Below are 16,647 nucleotides of genomic sequence, written 5' to 3'. Positions count from 1 at the left end.
TGCATTGTGGTTTGGAGATATGGGAAATAGTCTGTTGGGCGTGATTGCTTTGGCTCTTGGGATACAGGTTATAAACACTGCAGGCAGATGGAGAGCTCCCTTCAGGTATTTGGTGGCCATACGGATTCTATGGATTGTGCTGTCACCTGGTGCTCGTGAGCCATATGTCTCTGTGAAAGAAATTATAAACTTCATTAAGAAAACCAAGTTACCCTGTTTAAAGTTTAGGTTTGGTTTTAAAAGGCACACTGACTACGCTCCACTGTATGTGTATAGCTTGTGCTGTTTGTCATCTACTCCAGAAATCCAGCGCTGCTTCTCTTCCAAGTAGTTCATCCCTGGGATCATGTCTGTCGTTTGGGCAGTGGTGCTCTGATTATTGTACATAGTCTGCTGATGCTCTGATGCATTGACACATTTGAATGCTGGAAGGAAGGAAAAGAGCAATTCAAGTAGTGCTGGGAGGTGGAGGAAGAGAAGTTATTTTATGAGAAGGTGCACAAAGGGCACAAAGAAATGGATGGGTAGTTTGAATAAGATAATCAGAAAAGCAGTGTGGTGCTACCATGCATGGACTGAGATTTCCTGAAAGCAACGGGGCTTTTGAGGAGGTAAAACTGAATGGGCAGAAGATTCTGCTGCCTTTAGCCAGATGATTGAAATCATAAGTTATTATAAAAATCATTATTAATATCTGCAGCTGCTACCTGAAAACAAAATAACACAAGAAGAATGAATCTTCAGCTGAAGTGCCATTTGTAATAGGTATTAACTCGTGTCTCTGTTTTTCTTCTTTCTTTTTTTTTCCTGTCTTTTCCTGTCTCCCAAGTAGATGTCTGCCATTTCTCGATACAGAGGTCAGTCACTTCTTTATGCAGCCTAGAAACTATCACTGAAGAGCCTGTTATTGCCAATGGAAACCATCACACCAGCCTTTTCTTCCCTCTGCCCATTGCTCCTTACAGTGATTCTGAAGAAGCATCTGTGTCTGATCACTCCACTGAATCTCGATCAGAAGCAAGCAGCACATCCAACCAGCCTCAAGAATCTCTACTCACTAGAGAGCAAAGAACAAATCTGGCTGCAGAAGACCAAGTGCAGGTAGTCACAAGAGCAGCTGACACAAGTTTAGTAATTCAAGAGGATGAGAGGACAAGCGTGGCAGGATGTTTCAAAGAAGAAGATGGCTGGACACAGGCATGCAGTAAAGCTGAAGACCAGTATGGACTGGCAGTGCACCCTCAGAAAGCCTGGCTGGTACTGGCAGCGGGTAAGACTGATGGACAGCCTGTTGAGAACTGCCAGAACCAAAATGGCCAGCCAGGCATGAGAAGCACCATTGAATCCAAAGGGCAAACACTTGGTGCAGCAGCCGTTGTACGGCAGCAGAACAATGTGATTCACAGCACACAGACAACTTTGCCTCCAGATACTCTCCAGAAAGCCCAGGCTGCACAGGCTCTACCTGTTTCTCAGACAGGCTCTTACATGTTAGTACGAAGGTCAAAGGGTGAAGGCCTGAAGATGTCAGACTCCTCAGCCTTAATAAAAATTCCAAGTAGCCTGTCTCCAGCAGCAGAGGTATACTTTGATGCCACTGTTAATGACCGGATCTGGAGCAAGCTAGATTGCAGCAATCATCGTGACAGCATGTCTTCCTCTTCCAGCATGTCCTCCAATGACACTGTGATAGATCTCTCTCTGCCCAATCTAGCTCGCAAAAGCCTCCCAGATCTTGGCATCCATCATGAGAATTTTGAGCCCCTTGCCATAAGGAAGGGTATGCGTCCACGATCAGCCACAGCCTCCAGTAATGAGATGCCAATGGTGAGCAAGAGCAAATCCAACCCTAACCTGAGGTCTGGCCAGCTGCCAGCAGATGAACTATGTCCCCGTCCTCTTGCCAGGGGTCCTCAAGATGCATTCTCATCCATCCCTAGAAGGCATACCTGGAGCAGGCTCTACATAGAAAGTCTCAGACAGTCTTCTAACAAATCCAAAGCACATGACATGGTTGGGAATAACCAGGCAAAATCCAAAAGTCTTGGAGACCTTACCTCTGATGATATTGTGTGCCCTTTTGAAAGCAAATACCGTAGCATCAGCAGGAGCTTTGTCACTCGGTCAATGCGGGAGCAGCGCCGCTCTTCAGGCCTGAGATCCTCAGTCAAATCCCAAGACGAACTGACGGAGCAGCTGAAGAAGCTGACAGCCTTTCAGCAGGAAAATGATATCACTTCCCCTATCAGCCTTGACCCAAGTGAATCTGAGGAGGAAGGGGAGAGCGTGGGGCTCCTGCGCCGCTCGTCGTCACGCAGCCAGAGCCGGGTGCGGTACATCGCCAACAGGGCTAAACAGGCCCAGGAGAGGCAGCGGCTGCAGAGCCTGGGCCAGCTCAGTGCCAGCCCCATCGAAGAGAGAGGGAATCCCGAGGGAGCCTGCAGCGTTGCAAAAGCAGTTTGTGCGGATACAGCTTCTCCTGCTGTGTTTACATCCCAGCCCAAGAACCAAACTGATTATAACACTGACACAGAAGTCTTCTTCATGCTGAAACTGTAGTTCTGGGGAGCACTGAAGAAGGTGATGTTTACATTCCTAGCAAGCAAACCACAGTGACCTGAGAGGCACAAAACACCCTCATCTGGCTTAGCGCTTCCTGGCCTTCCCTTCAGTGTAAGGGGCCTTAATATCATGACTCCAAAAGAACAGATGAGTGTTAAATTTGTCAGCTTGTAGAAATAGAACCATCAAGTGAAATCAGACACTTGTATTTTCACAGTCCTAATGATCTGACCTCCTTTTTTCTAAATACAATTTCCCAGCCTCAAATTCGGCCTCTGTTGTGTGTGACCACTTCTTGCATTCGCATTTTGCTCCATGCAAATCTCATGTTCTTTACAAATTTCAGTAACTGCTTCTTAAAATAGCTAAAGCTGATGTTTAATGGGTAAATGTGATGCTAACGACAGCTAAAGGTTAATTTTGCTCTTACAGATTGTGGATCCACAAAAAGAGGCTGGGTTGCAAGTCATGCTCCCAGTCCTGGTTTATTTTTTGAGGCCTCTGAGGGTGTCTTCTCTGGGAAATATTCCAAATTGCAGTGAAATTGTTTCATGAATTAGTGATGTGGTAGATAAAGTCCATCTTCCATCGTGGACCTGTTTGTTGCAGTTTGCCTCACTCTGAAGAAGAGCTCTCGCTCTGTTCCAAAGCAATGCTTTTTTAAACCAAGCTTGTTTATATATACATAAATATATATATACACATCCGTGTGTATGCAAATTGATGTCTGCACATAGCTGTGCACATGCACACACTTTAACTGAACTGTGACTGTTCCTTGTCTCAAAGCATCATCTGTGGGAATGAGACAGGAGAGAGAAGGGAATTACTGAAAATAGACTGGAAACATCTTCTGACTTTGATTCAGAAATGGCTCAAAAGCAGGCTGGTCTTTGCTTGGAAACAGACCATCCCTTCCTCCCAGTACTTTAACAATGCTGCTGTACATAGCACTTTTTGGATGAATTTTACTATTTCTGTATTGCACTGCCATGCAAAATTTTCAAGGATATGTTTTAAAAAGAGCTATTTAATTTTTTGTAGATGGACATGTTCAGAATTAAAAACCAACCAAAACACGAGAATAATTTTTCCTCCCCAGTTTTTTTACGTTCTATTTTTAGGGATGTCATCGTTGTCTTCCTGTCCGTCCCCCCCCAGTTATTATGTCATTTATTATAGATGCACATTTTACCAGTGATGGAGAAGAATGTTTACTGAGATGTGTTTTAAAGAGAAACAGAGATTTAATTTTATTTCAGGCTGCATAGAGGCTGCATTGTTGAGAGGATATTTTGCTTTTTGTTTGTACTGATTCCTTTGTGTATATTGCAGAATCTAAAGATCTGTTTGTAAAACCACTTTACACTACTAAAATAAACATATTTAACCCTCCAGCTGTGACTCTTTAGCTGTAACATAACACTTGCTCTATGCTCTCTAGGAGTCTGTGCTATGCGAACGTGGTGAATCCCATCTGCCTTGTTTTATCTTCAGTGGGTAACATTTAATTTTACTCTTCATTCCATTTCAGATCCAGCTCAAGTTTTCTCAGGTCCACCAAATCACGTGCAAGTACTGGTAGAGACTCGCATTCTGTTGTGCTGTGATGCACAGCACATGGGTTGTCTCAAAGTGATGTCTTGCTTGGCACCCAATGATGCCTGTTGTATATGAACATTGCAGGGGAGCTCATGTAATTAATAGCCAGGCAGACACAATCCAAGGACCTAAGCTGTTCTGTTACAGCTCTCCAAGGAAAGTAGTCAGCTGTTTTCCATCACTGAGGTTGGTTGATGTCTGGCTGACAATATTGCATCAAAACTGCTCAATAATCTCTTGTGTTCCAGTCCCCACAGATTGCACAGTAGGAGTGTGTTAGTTCATGCTCACTCCTGGAAGGTCCTCAGCTTACCTGTGGCTTGCAGGGCTAGAAAGAAGTTCTTGGTTCCTAATTTTAGTATCATTTGGCCACAAGCAGTTAACCTCTGAGGTATCAAAATGTAAGGCTACCTATAGGTAATGGTATCATCATGACATGGGGATGGGGCTGTGAGGGGTTAAATTCTCCAATTAAATCTTTTTAAATTGTCTTCATTATGTTTGGTCTAAAAATATTCTCTCAGTTTTCCATCCTGGCTCAGATCTTCATTGTTTGACTTCATAATTTGGATGAGAAGCCCTTGAGGTTTGTGTAGCAGCACCCTGAAGTAACCCTACAAAATCATTTCTGAAGGAAAAAAGGTAAATCTGCCAAGATTAGTCTCACATTGTGTCTTAACACAAAGCAGATGTCATTAGCATTCTCTGGATGAAAAGTCATTCTGTAATACTTTGGTTTTGGTCTGAAAAGCTTCAGGGAGTTGCTGCTTTTTTATATTTAAAGCAGGAAAGCACCCACAACTTGACAACTTCAGAAAGTTAATGCTTAAAAGGCCTAGTTGTATCTTTTCAAAGACCAAGTTTAACAATCAGATTATCTTTGACTGATACTTGTTAAATCAATGCACCTCACAGAAGGCAGTGCCTTGTAGCACTTCCAAACATTTATCTTTGTTCGTGGTTTTAAAAAGCAGTGTCTGGATTTAACGTACTAGGGTACAGTTGAATTTTGCCCTTCTGCTTCTGAACTAATAGTAGCTACCTTTATAGCTTGTTTTGTTACATTACACACGACCGTTAACGATATGTCCTTTTATTCCTAAGAACGGAATTCATTTCGTGGTACCCACACTGTTGTGCAGTCACCTTCGAACTACCAAAGACAGCACCTGGAGATGAACCTGTGAGCAGGTCAGAGCCTCCGAGAGGAATCCAAGGTGAAGAGTTCTTTCTGGATTCCTTTTCTGTTTCGTCCTATAGGGAGGAGGTAATTATCATTTGTAACAGTTCTTAGCATCTCGCCATAATTTATATTGCAAGACCATCTGGGGTCTGAAGTGCACTAAAAGTGATCTGAGGACTCCCCTTAATTGCAGTGAGCTATGAGGCAAGCCTTTGAGCTCTGTTAGGGGCCAGCTTCACCAGCTGCAGCCTTTTGAATTGAAGTGTAAGCAATTTTTGACTGCACAGATCAAGCTGTGTTGATATTTAATAATTGATTTCCTCAGTGGCATATGTACAGAGTGCTCAGGGAAGAAGGCCAGGACGTGCACACTCCGGGCGAATTTTCCATCTTCAGTTTTTCATTATCTTAAAGTCAAGTAGGGAGTAAATTGTTGTTTCTTCCTCAAGTGTGGACATGTTCCAAGTCCCCTGCAGGATGAGTTGTAGTAGTTTACTCTGCTGAATTCCTGCGAAGGCACTTCTTTGTTACAGTGCCTTGATGTGCGTATTTATAACTGACCTGGCGCAGCAGAACAGCCACTTGGCAGTGTAGTGCTTCAGCTCGCTTCTGAAGTGAAACTAGTAAATGGGAGGATGGAGGGGATAGGGAATTAATTCCTGTGCCTGCGTGTTAAAGAGAACTGTACAATCCGGAGAGGAATGCAGTGGTTTACCTCGGAAGCTCAGGCCTTCCTTCAGCTGTCCAGGCATTGTGAGGAAACCCTAGATGTATGTAATGGTTTGGGGTTTTTTTGATGTTATGCATGAGTCCCCAGCTGATCTCCTGAGACATCCGCAGAGTGGAGAAAGTCTGGAGCAGCTCACACTAGCTAAGGACAGGAGAGATGGGCACAGCTTGCCAGGACATATTGTAAAGAGAGAGGACTTTCACAGGACCACCCAGCAGGGCAGTAATAGGATTTTCTGAGCCTCAGGGTAGCATTCAGCTGCTGCAACAAACTGCTTCCAACCATTGTCTTCTTGCTGGGTGTAGTCTCCTCTTTCCCAGCCCCAGGTACCCTGGGGTGTGTGGTGGCCCTGACATGCTCTACAGAAGCCCCTCAGCCTGGCTCCTCCCTCTCTTCTCTCCTTATAACAGCGTTGGCTGCAAGTGCAGCTTCCCAGCAGTTCCCTGGTGCCTGCTCATCGAGTTGCTGCTCCAGTGCCCTGTCAGGAAACGGACTAGGAGAGGAGAAAGGAACCGCTGTAAGTGAGCTACTGCCTCCAGACACTGCTCTTGCTGTAGATGGCAAGGATCAACGCCTGTGTGCAGCAGGCTGTCTCCTTCCTAGCTCATGGCTGTTCACCTTTTCCGCTGCTGTGTTCATACTGGTGCCTGCTGGCAGCACTGCAGACAGAAGACTGGCTGAGGAGTAATGATGGCTTCTTTGGCTCACAGACTGAAAACCTGCTGAGGAGTGAGAGCTGATTCTAGCAAAGCAACTGTTTAAATCCTTAGTTTGTTTTGCTGTAAAGCCAGCGTGAGGAAACTTTGTAGCATCTCCTCAGGTGGATGGTGAATGGATGTTGCAGTGGTTAATCTAACCAGTACCTAAGGAGCTCTTTACACACTGGGAGGCACTAAAACCCTCTGCTCTCCCTTTATTCTAACGGATTCTGTTTGTCCCTAAATGGCTCCGGTATAAATCAGAGCCAGGGAAGTGTCTCAGCCTTTGCTAAAAGCCGGTGGTTTTCATTTTTGCACATATTTACACTGTATTTGTTCTTTTGGACAGCAGCAACAGCAGTGTGTTACAGCGCTCTCTTTTCAGGGGGCGCAAGCAATACATTACCAGCTCTAATTAGCTTTTTTATGAAGGAGACTGCTTGAAATAAAGTTCATTTTGTAGTTTGTACTGAGCTGTATAGAGAAAGTAGCAGTAATTCACGGGTGAAATCTACCAGGAAACAAGCAGGCTGATCCATAACTCAAATGGCAGTCTCCTCCTTTGGTGCTTTTGCAAGGATCAAAACATTCCTATTTGAAGTATTTTTCACAGCAAAGACAGCATTTAAATTAAACTCAGAAAGAATCTTCTGGGCTCATTTTATTCACCCCTCTCAGCAGGTGAAGAATGTAGAGAAACTGAGGGAGGGAAGCTCCTGAGCTGTAAAGCCAAGAGTTTTCCAGGAGGGCAGGTTTGGGGAAACATTCATGACGAGGTAAGGTGAACTGAAGCCGTGTTTCTGAGCAGCAACAGAAGCTGCTAACACTGTGTGTAGTGTAGGATTTTTTTTTGTATATAGTCTCCTGAAAGGTAAGTTTTCATTTTTTTACTATGGTTTTTATTGTTTCTGGGATAACGGTGTCCTGAACCTTGGCTGACTCTATGACAACGCGTACAATCCAGCTGAAGACTTCCTATAACCTGGCCTTGATGGTTTCTCATAGTTCTCTTGCTGTTTTACAATGACAAAGTACAACTGTTCAAGCCCTGCAGGAATTTCATTGCAGAGTTTGAACTGAAAAAAGTTAATTGAAAATATGCTGGTTTCTGCCCTCCTCTGCATGTCCCTTCTCCCTTGTTCAGTTGCAGGCAGGAGGTTGAGATGAAAGAGGGCTTCAGAAGCAATTCCTCTTGTCTCTAGATTTCTTTTATTAGTGCCTCTTCATACTCTAAAATTTCTGTGACAGCATCTTCCATTTCCCAGAGCACAAGGGCCTGGCTCTCAGGGGCACTTCAGCTGCTTCCCCCTGGGAGCCCATGGATGTGTATCCCCTCCTTTCCCACATCCATGGGTTTGTGTCCCCTGTCAGGACACACACCTATGTCTGCCCCTCTCCAGAGCCTGCACGCTCATGGTGGCAAACCTCTCCTTTGTGGAGAGCTGACCAGCAGAGACACATCACAACATCTGTGGTAAATCCACTCTGCAGGTCAGTCACATCCTTTCTGCTGCACTGAGCTGCTCAGCAGACTCTTTCTTTTAGTACTTGTATGGCTGGGCTCAGAGGTGACTCTCTTCTCACCCAGAGACCTTTGCTTTGCTTGACTGTGGACCCTTCAGAACGAGTTGCAGAAAATCCAGGATGTACTGATTTTAACCTGTCAGTGAGGCTTTCTAAATGCAGCTGTAACTGCTTGTCTTTCACCTCCAGCAGGAAGTTTCCTTTATACAGAAGATATTTCTGCTACAATGGACAAAGGTCTTTCCTTCCTTCTCTGTGTGATTACAACCATGCTGCTCCTGGGAGAATCAAGCCGGACAGGTGAGAAAAATGATCCAAACCTGCTGCCTGCATCCAAATCTGGGTTTGTTGTTCTTTACAGAGTGAAGTCTTTCAGTCTTTAACTGCTAGTGCTTATTTTGCCTGATTTTCTTATTCTTCAGCAGCTTATTCTGCTGGTTATGTCAGCGTAGGATTTTGCTTTTGAATTGGTTATTAAGATATCACCAGGGCCTAGCTTGTTATTGCAGTTTGTGATTGTGCACTTAGTGCATTTGCTGCTGTATCTCTAAATCAGAGGAGAGATGAGGGCAGGTTAAAAAGCCTAGAAAAAGGGTGCCTAGGTGTCCTTGAACACCATCGTTGTGGTTAAAGCTGTTTCTTAGGGTAGACAAATGCTGGCAAAGGATGCAAAGGCAAGGCTCCTAGCCCAGAGAGAGGGTGGGGTGGGAAACTGAGGTGAGGTGGCCAGTGCTTAACAGTGCTATGAGCTTTTCCACAGGAAGCTAAGCAGGCAGCCAGCTCCCATTGGAAGGCTGGGCATGTCAGAGGAGAAGGGGTAAGGATGAGGCTGATTTTTGCCACTGCAGTTGTTTCCTGCAGCCACCAGCCTGTGGGGAGCAAGAGTGGAGGGATGAGCCTCTTCTTTGTCTTCTGTTTTTCATAGAATCTCCCAGTGAGGACTTGGCTTCTGAAGTGTCACTGCCATGAACTGTGAGCAAGTGCTGCGACTTGGTTACTTATGGTCCTTTCAGGAGTTCTTACAATGGGCTGCATCCAGTGCCACTGTGGGGGAGCTGAGGCCCTCAGTACAGGCTGTTTTCTTTCAGGAAACCCTAGCAGGTCTTCAAAAAGAAGCCTCAAAAAGCTTTTAGTGCCTTTAATGAGTTTCTAAAGGGAGACAAGAGAACTCCTTTGTGAAGATTTCCAGCTCCCATGGAGAACTGTAGTGGAGAGGGAAAAAACAGGTTTTGTTTCACCATAATGTAGAGTTCAGCACAAGGCCAAAAACCGCAAAACCAAAGGATGAATAATACATAATGAATGAATATGTTGTTATATTTAATGAAAAACTCACAGCTTTTGCTTGAAAGACTGAAAACGCTCTTAATTTTTGGTGTTATCTTGAGGGATTTTTGGCTTTTCCACTGTGAATTCTTTGATTCTCAGGAGCAAAGCTGTGCGTGTTCTAGAAGCAGCATCCTGGGCAATAGTGAGTCGTACATTGACACAACTGTGGGGTCAGTTCTGCACCTCAGACACTGTAGTTTTGCTCTTTTGCAGCTGGGGTGAAATGGGGGGATTCTCCTGAGGATTAAGGGAAGAGAAGCTGTGGATCAAATAATTTAACAGGACTTGTTGGAAGTCGCACAGCAGAGCAGAGAGTAGAACCCAGCAGCAAGACTGACCCCAGTAAAAGCACTTGGTGTTTTTACCAAAGAGGGGAGTATCATTACCTTGGTTTTACAGATGGGAAACTAAGGCACAGGAAGGAGAAGTAATACCCAAAAGGTCAACAGGGATTTGACACTTGGTTTTCACTCTGTGCTGTTCACGGGGTTGTTCCTGGCTCCCAGCACGCTTTAACCCTGTCAGTTTTATTGACTTCCCTTGCTCTCTTTTCCTTGATGGGACACAGAGAGCAGGCAATCCCAGCAGGGCTTCCTGGCCCCTCTTGCTGTTGATTCCTGGTTTTGGACATGGCCCTTTTGGAGGCTTTAGTTTTCAGAGGAATGAAAAGTCAGGGTGCTTGGAAACTGAGGGGGAACAGAGCAGGACACAGTGGAGAAAGGTTTGTATTCCAGTGGGTGCAGCCCCTCATGTCTTGGAACTTGATAGTGATGGGCTGTTTACAGGGCTTTTCCTTAGGGATTTCGACAGGGGTTTGCTGGAGTGAGAGGGAAATCTCAGTTGTGTGAAGCAGCAGAACTGGCTTTTCACCTCACTGGGGAGGACAATCAGGAAATAAGCCAGCTGATCGTGCAGCATCAGTGTGTGAGTGACAGCCCTCATCACTGAGTTACAGTTAGAGCCTTTTGTAGCCCGAATCTGGCTGTGGCTGTTCCTGCTCCTGTTTCACACTAGCACTGTGCTGTGAATGAGCAAACTTGAAGCGCTGCAGCCACGAGCTGGTGAGGCCAGGACAGTCATCCTGCTGTGGAAGTGCAGTAGGAATGAGGGTGTGAAACATCACTTTTGAGGAGCTGCAGATAAAAGCCCTGCAAGAAGCTGATGATGTTATTGTGTTTTTCAGGAACCTCAAGGAATGACGATGTGCTGAGTCAGGTACGTTTGAGCTCCCTGGAGCAGAGCTGCCAGTGAAGGTGTGTGTGCAGAAGACCAGAAATAGATGTGGTTACGGTGTGCGATGCTTTTAAACCGTGAAGTTATCATTTTGAATACATTTCCATGGCTGGTGCTGGCCATGTCTGAGTCTGTGTGCGTCTGTGCTGGGATTTTGCTTTCCTTTAGTCCAGAATTCAAAACTCAGCCATGCCCCAGGGCAGAACCTGCCTCCAGCCTCTGACTGTTTTGTCTGCAACAGGCACTGATCTCTTTGGGAGCCTGTGTGTGCTGTGTGCCCTGTGACAACATTTAAAGTGGCTTTTATTCAGGCAACGAATCCTAACAACAGGCAGTGAAGGGAAATGGTTGTGATGGCTCAGTTCCTGTTGGGGAACCGCAGTGGTGGGGTTGCTGCAGCTCACAGGGGCAGATTTACAGCTGGTTTAGCACAGGAGACACCCCTTGAGGCTGAGGGCCCTGCCTGGGGCTTTGCAATCCAATCATTCCTGCTCCATTTCTCGATGTGCAGGGCATTGACTCGAGGGGACCAGAAGAGGCTCTTCCAACTCTGACCGTCACAACGATCCTGGTGAGGCAGTGGCACGGCTCTGGGGTGGCTGGGACGTGGCTGGGGTCACGCTTTGCCTTTTCTTTCCACCCATGTATTTGTAAGTGGATTTTTGTGCCAGCGCCTCAGCACCCTCACAGGGAAGAGCTTCTGCCTAAGAGCTCAGCTCAGTCTCCCCTCGGGCAGGTTCAAGCCATTCCCCTTGGCCTGTCCCTACAGGCCCCTGCCCAAAGCCCCTCTCCAGCTTTCTTGCAGCCCCTTTAGGCACTGGGAGACTGTTCCAAGGTCCCTGCAGGCTCTGGAAGCCCGGAACTCTGTGTTTTCCCCCCAACATGCAGGAAGATCCCTACGTCATGGTGAGGAGCGCGGAGCTGGAGGGGTACTGCATCGACCTGCTGAAGGCTCTGGCTGCGATGCTCCGGTTCCGCTACAGGGTGAAGGTGGTGGGCGATGGGCAGTACGGAGCTGTCGCTCCCGGCGGGAACTGGACCGGGATGATCGGTGAAGTTCTGAGACGGGTAATTTTCCATTTGTGCTCTTCAAAGTGGGCTCCAGGAGGGCAGAGCAGCGCCGGGGCCTGCTCGGGGTCATCGAACTCATGGGCAGCAAGACTTGTGGTTGGGTTTGGCCTGCCTGCACGGAAACCAAGGAACAAGGAGGTGATGGCCACAGCAGGAGCTCAGAAAGAGGCGCTCCTGGGCTTGCCTCAGAGGCCTCCCAGGGTTTCTTTGAGCTCTGAGGGACTGCACAGGCTCCTCAGCTCAGTAGCGAAACAAAGATAGCGGCTGTCAGGAAACCTTGCCTTGACCCTGACCCCTGAGGACGCCGGAGCCTCAGCTGGTCTGTGATGCTGTGGCAGGAAACCAGAAGGCCCAGATTCCAGCCCGCAGCCATCAGTGCAAAGCTGTCCTGTTTGTCAGAGCTGTCTGTGGCACAGGGCAGTGACCGGCGCTGCAGGCCTGCCTCAGCCTGGGGCAGTCTCTGCTTGCGTGCAGGCTCTTCAGGCAGGTTGAGGGTCCATTGCTTTCCCCCTGCCTTGCAGGAAGCAGACATTGCAGTGGCGCCGCTGACGGTCACATCAGCGAGGGAAGAGGTGGTCTCCTTCACCACCCCATTCCTGCAGACCGGGATCGGAATCTTGCTCCGCAAAGAAACCCTCTCTCAGGAGATGTCGTTCTTCCACTTCCTGGCTCCTTTCAGCAAGGAGACCTGGACCGGCCTCTTGTTTGCCTACGTGCTGACGTGCTTCTGCCTCTTCCTTGTTGCCAGGTATGAATGAATTTGTTTCCCAGGTTTTGGTCGAGTCAGCTCCTTTCTCAGCTATGGAGAGACCTCGGTGCTAAAGGAAGCACCTGGGTGCATTTTGCTTTGAGGAGCCTTCTGTACAGGTCCAGAACCAGGGCCAACAAAGCTTAAGTAATGTCAGGTTAAGACAGCATGGAGAGCACGAGACCCCTGGATGTGGCCTACCTAGGGTTGCTGAGAGCACTGTGTGCTTGTACTTCAGCTCTTCTTTCTCACCCTTATCGGAGCTTGCTTTGAACTGACGGTGTTCCCATGGGCAGGTCCCTCTCCTGTGTTTGTATGCACTGTGTCCTGCACTGACTGATGGAAGAGTCTCTCTGCCACCCCTCCACTCTTTCCCAAGGGATTCGGCTTCCCCCGCTTTCTTAGGCTGCTCTAATGCTCTCTGCAGCTGCAGTCTTGGACAAAAGCGCTACTGCTGGAGCCCTGGCCTCCTCAGGTGAAAGAGGAGCCGCCATGCACAGAAGGGGCATTTTCAGTCTGGTCCGCACTGCTGCACTCACACTGCAGGATGGTTTAGATCTGTTTTTCCCCGGAGTGTCTTGTTTTATCCTGCCATTTCCCCCAGGCTGAGCCCCTGTGAATGGAACGAGCCGAAGAACGAAGAGAACCACTTCACCTTCTTGAACAGCCTCTGGTTTGGAGCAGGAGCCCTTGCCCTGCAAGGTGAGCTGGAGAACAGCCACGGAGGGGCTCTGGCGGAGGCATGGGGTGTGTATAGCCAGCTCTGGTGTGTCTGTAGCTGCTCTGGGGAATGTGAAGGTGACCTCTGCACGGGTGCTTTGTAGAGGGGAGCGTTTTGTTGTTGCTTTTGGCCACTGACGCTGCTCCAGCTCTGCTCTGCAGGTTGGTGCAAGTCAAAGCAGCCGTCGCAGCTCTTCTAGGCTCATGCTCAGCAGCTGCAGGGCAAGTTTTGCAGTTTGGCCTTTATGTAGAGGGAAACCTTGAACTCGGGCTCATGGTCTAAAGCTCTCTGTGTCTCTGTGCATCCCTCCTGTGTGTTTTCTGGGCCCTGGTCATGCAGGTGTCACCCCTCGGCCCAAGGCTCTCTCTGTGCGGGTCGTTGCTGCTGTCTGGTGGCTCTTCACCATCGCACTGCTGGCTGCCTACATCGCCAACTTCACCGCCCTGCTGAGCTCCGGCAGCGAGCAGCTCCCCATCCAGACCTTTGAGGATCTTGTGAAGCAAAGGAAGCTGGAGTTCGGGACACTGGAGGGCTCCTCTACCTTCTACTTCTTCAAGGTATCCGTTGTTTTGTTCGTCTCTTCCTCCACCTTTTCTCAGGAAGAAAAGCCTGTAGAGGACCGTGTGTTCATAGTGCATTCCTTTACAAGCCAGCAGTCTAGCCTGCAGGGGCTGTCCCTGTGTGCCTCGAACAAGTTATTTTGCAGCCACTGCACATACGGGCAGATTTTATGTGATGTTTTTGCACTTCAGTTGACACTTGGATTTTTGGGCTGCAGAACTCCAAGAATCCCATCCATCAGATGATCTACGAGTACATGGACAAGAGACGGGACCACGTTTTAGTCAAGACCTACCAGGAGGCAGTTCAGCGGGTGATGGAGTCCAACTACGCCTTCATCGGGGAATCCATCTCCCAGGACCTCGCCGCCGCCCGGCACTGCAACCTCATCAGGGCCCCCGAAGTTATCGGAGCCAGAGGATTTGGCATCGCCACCACCCAGGGTTAGTCTGCCCCCCTCTCCGCTTGGAATCGTGGAACGGCTCGGTTTGGAAGGGAGCTTCACAGCTCATCCAGCCCCGTGCAGTGAGCAGGGACATCTTCAACTGGAGCAGGTTGCTCAGACCCACCTCCAGCCTGGCCTGGGATGTCTCCAGGGAGGGGGCAGCCACCCCCTCTCTGGGCAGCCTGTGCCAGGATTTTAGCACCCTCAGTGTAAACCATTTCCTCCTCACATCCACCCTGAATCTCCCCTTTTAGTTTTAAACCACGCCCCTGGTCCCGTCAACCTCCTGCTTCAGACCCCAGCGTTTCTTGGCGCGTAGCAGAGGATTGCTCAGACGTGCTCTGAGCTGTCCCAGGCTCTCCTCATGCTCTCATTCTGCCCCCTCCAGCATCCCCGTGGACGAAGCAGCTCTCTGTGGCCGTGCTCAAGCTGCGCGAGTCCGGGGACCTCGATTACCTGCGCAACAAGTGGTGGGAGAGCAGCTGCCTGCACAGGAGCCGCGAGCGGTGGAGCCCTCTGGAGCCCCAGGCGCTGGGGGGGCTCTTCCTCACCCTGGCCATCGGCCTGGCCCTGGGCGTGATCGCAGCCGTGGCCGAGCTCTCAAACAAGAGCAGACGCGCGGCTGGGCATGCCAAGGTGGGTGATGGGTTTATCTCCTGCCCTGATTCCCTGTATCCTACCGGATCAGCAGGAACAAGCTCGGTACCAGCCTGATCCTGCTTTTTCTGAGGAAAGCAGCGCAGTGACAGGGGAAGCCATCGTATCCAGTTGCTCTTTAAAGAGCTGGGGTTTCACGGCTTGGGCTGGGTGACAGATTTCTAGCCTGGACAGGGCACCAATAATAAAGTAACCTCCCACCCTGCCACAATACTGAAGCAGAAACGTCTGCTCGGTGCCTTGGCAGCCCAAGTGCATCCCGGTGTGCTCAGCGCGCACAGAGGACAGTAGATCACCAGTAACAAGTTTATTCTCAAGTATGGCTCCTCTCAAGTCACTTGACAAGCAGGAAAACACATGTGAATGAAACCGCACCAGAATCTGAGTGCGTGTCCTGTTCCCTGCCTGTTCCAGGGGTGGGCTGTGCACCCTTTCCCAGGACACAGAGACACCCATCCTTGTGTTTCCCCCCTTTTGTCTTCCAGAAATCTTGCTGTGCTGTTTTCACAGAGGAAATCTGCACTCGTCTGCACATAAAGAAAAACACAAGACAGAGCCAGGAGACTTCAGGGAGGGCCAATGCTTAACAGTCCTGTCCTGAAGGAGCGGGCCTGTGTTAGCTTCATACCACGTGTACTTCGTAGGAACTACATCGATGTAGGCAGATGTTTCTCTGCAGGTCTAGAGTGTTAGTTTTCTAATTACACACACACAGAGCACGTCTGGATTGGCGGAGCTGGATGCAGAAGAAAATCAAGTGACTTGGAAGAATTTCAATCCATGAGGGATAGAGGGCAACTTGACAGTAGGGGAGGTTAACGACGCGGTGAGATACAGCTGAGGTGGCTGCAGTGGTGGGTCTGTATTTACTTTAGAAGTTCACTGTGTAAGTACATGAACACCTGTAGGAGTAAGTGACTTGGGACAGTTAATGCAGAGCCTCTGCTTACGACTGACAGCCTGAGGTACAGCCTTGGAAATGGAAAGCTCTCTCTTAGCTGCCTGCTCTCAGCAAGAGCCGCTGCTGAAAGAGCCAGTTACAAACTGCCCCATTCTGAGCAGATGCTGCTCGCTGGGAAGGTTGGTTCTGATCAGGAAGGACAGAGCTGAGGCGTAATCCCCAGCGGTGGGGCTTAACTGAATCCCCTGCAGTGCCTGAGGGAGCCCACGCAACCGAGGAACTACTGGACACAAGAAGTGCCAGATGTGGACTTGTCCTTGCCCGGTTCCCATCAGGGACAGGTTTCACTGCTCAGCCATAGAGGGTTAACAGTTTACCTGGTCAAGAACTGCTGAGGAGCATTGAAGGTTGGAATCCAGCAGTACCGGAGTGTGAAGCCTGGTTATGGGGCAGCTGTCGTACAAGTTCCCCAGGGAAGGGTGAGGCTGTGGGCACTGGGCATTAGCCTCTTGCTTGCAAAGAAGAATCCTTGGGACTCAAAGGCTCAGCTGTGCATTAAACAGTTCTCCCATTCAGAGCTGGAATGGCTGACGCAAAGGTCGTGGTTAAATTACTCCATTTAGGTGCTGCACAGCCCACGGAGGGGGAAAGAAGGCAAATTCAGTTCCTTGGGAATGGCTTT

At 48.7% G+C, this 16,647-nt stretch overlaps 2 protein-coding genes across 8 annotated transcripts in view; both read left to right on the top strand.

Annotated features, from left to right (window-relative positions):
- The window catches only part of PLCH2 (phospholipase C eta 2), an 81,111-nt gene extending 77,152 nt beyond the window's left edge, over nucleotides 1–3,959 (top strand). Inside the window, exon 25 of the mRNA XM_065696394.1 lies at nucleotides 830–3,959. Within this exon, the coding sequence (XP_065552466.1) occupies nucleotides 830–2,559 (1,730 nt within the window). The 3' untranslated portion in view covers nucleotides 2,560–3,959. The remainder of the gene's footprint in view (nucleotides 1–829) is intronic.
- A 472-nt stretch (nucleotides 3,960–4,431) lies between these two features.
- Nucleotides 4,432–16,502, top strand: LOC136022718 (probable glutamate receptor). Of its 7 annotated transcripts, none has more exons than XM_065696390.1 (14): nucleotides 4,432–4,806; nucleotides 5,269–5,381; nucleotides 6,488–6,594; nucleotides 7,454–7,551; nucleotides 8,492–8,599; nucleotides 10,812–10,843; nucleotides 11,373–11,432; nucleotides 11,750–11,929; nucleotides 12,454–12,680; nucleotides 13,285–13,382; nucleotides 13,741–13,958; nucleotides 14,180–14,405; nucleotides 14,796–15,043; nucleotides 15,550–16,502. In XM_065696390.1, exons 5-14 carry the CDS (start codon nucleotides 8,527–8,529, stop codon nucleotides 15,649–15,651), a joined length of 1,464 nt encoding a protein of 487 aa, XP_065552462.1. In that variant the 5' UTR covers nucleotides 4,432–4,806; nucleotides 5,269–5,381; nucleotides 6,488–6,594; nucleotides 7,454–7,551; nucleotides 8,492–8,526; the 3' UTR covers nucleotides 15,652–16,502. The 7 variants fall into 7 exon arrangements, with proteins under 7 accessions (XP_065552462.1, XP_065552460.1, XP_065552461.1 ...); XM_065696388.1 differs by having other exon boundaries at nucleotides 8,489–8,599; XM_065696389.1 differs by lacking the exon at nucleotides 7,454–7,551.
- The last annotated feature ends 145 nt before the right edge of the window (nucleotides 16,503–16,647 follow it).

Source organism: Lathamus discolor, chromosome 16 (genome assembly GCF_037157495.1).
Source record: "Lathamus discolor isolate bLatDis1 chromosome 16, bLatDis1.hap1, whole genome shotgun sequence".
Classification (NCBI taxonomy): Eukaryota; Metazoa; Chordata; class Aves; order Psittaciformes; family Psittacidae; genus Lathamus; species Lathamus discolor.
This window is presented reverse-complemented; position numbering and strand designations above follow the sequence as displayed.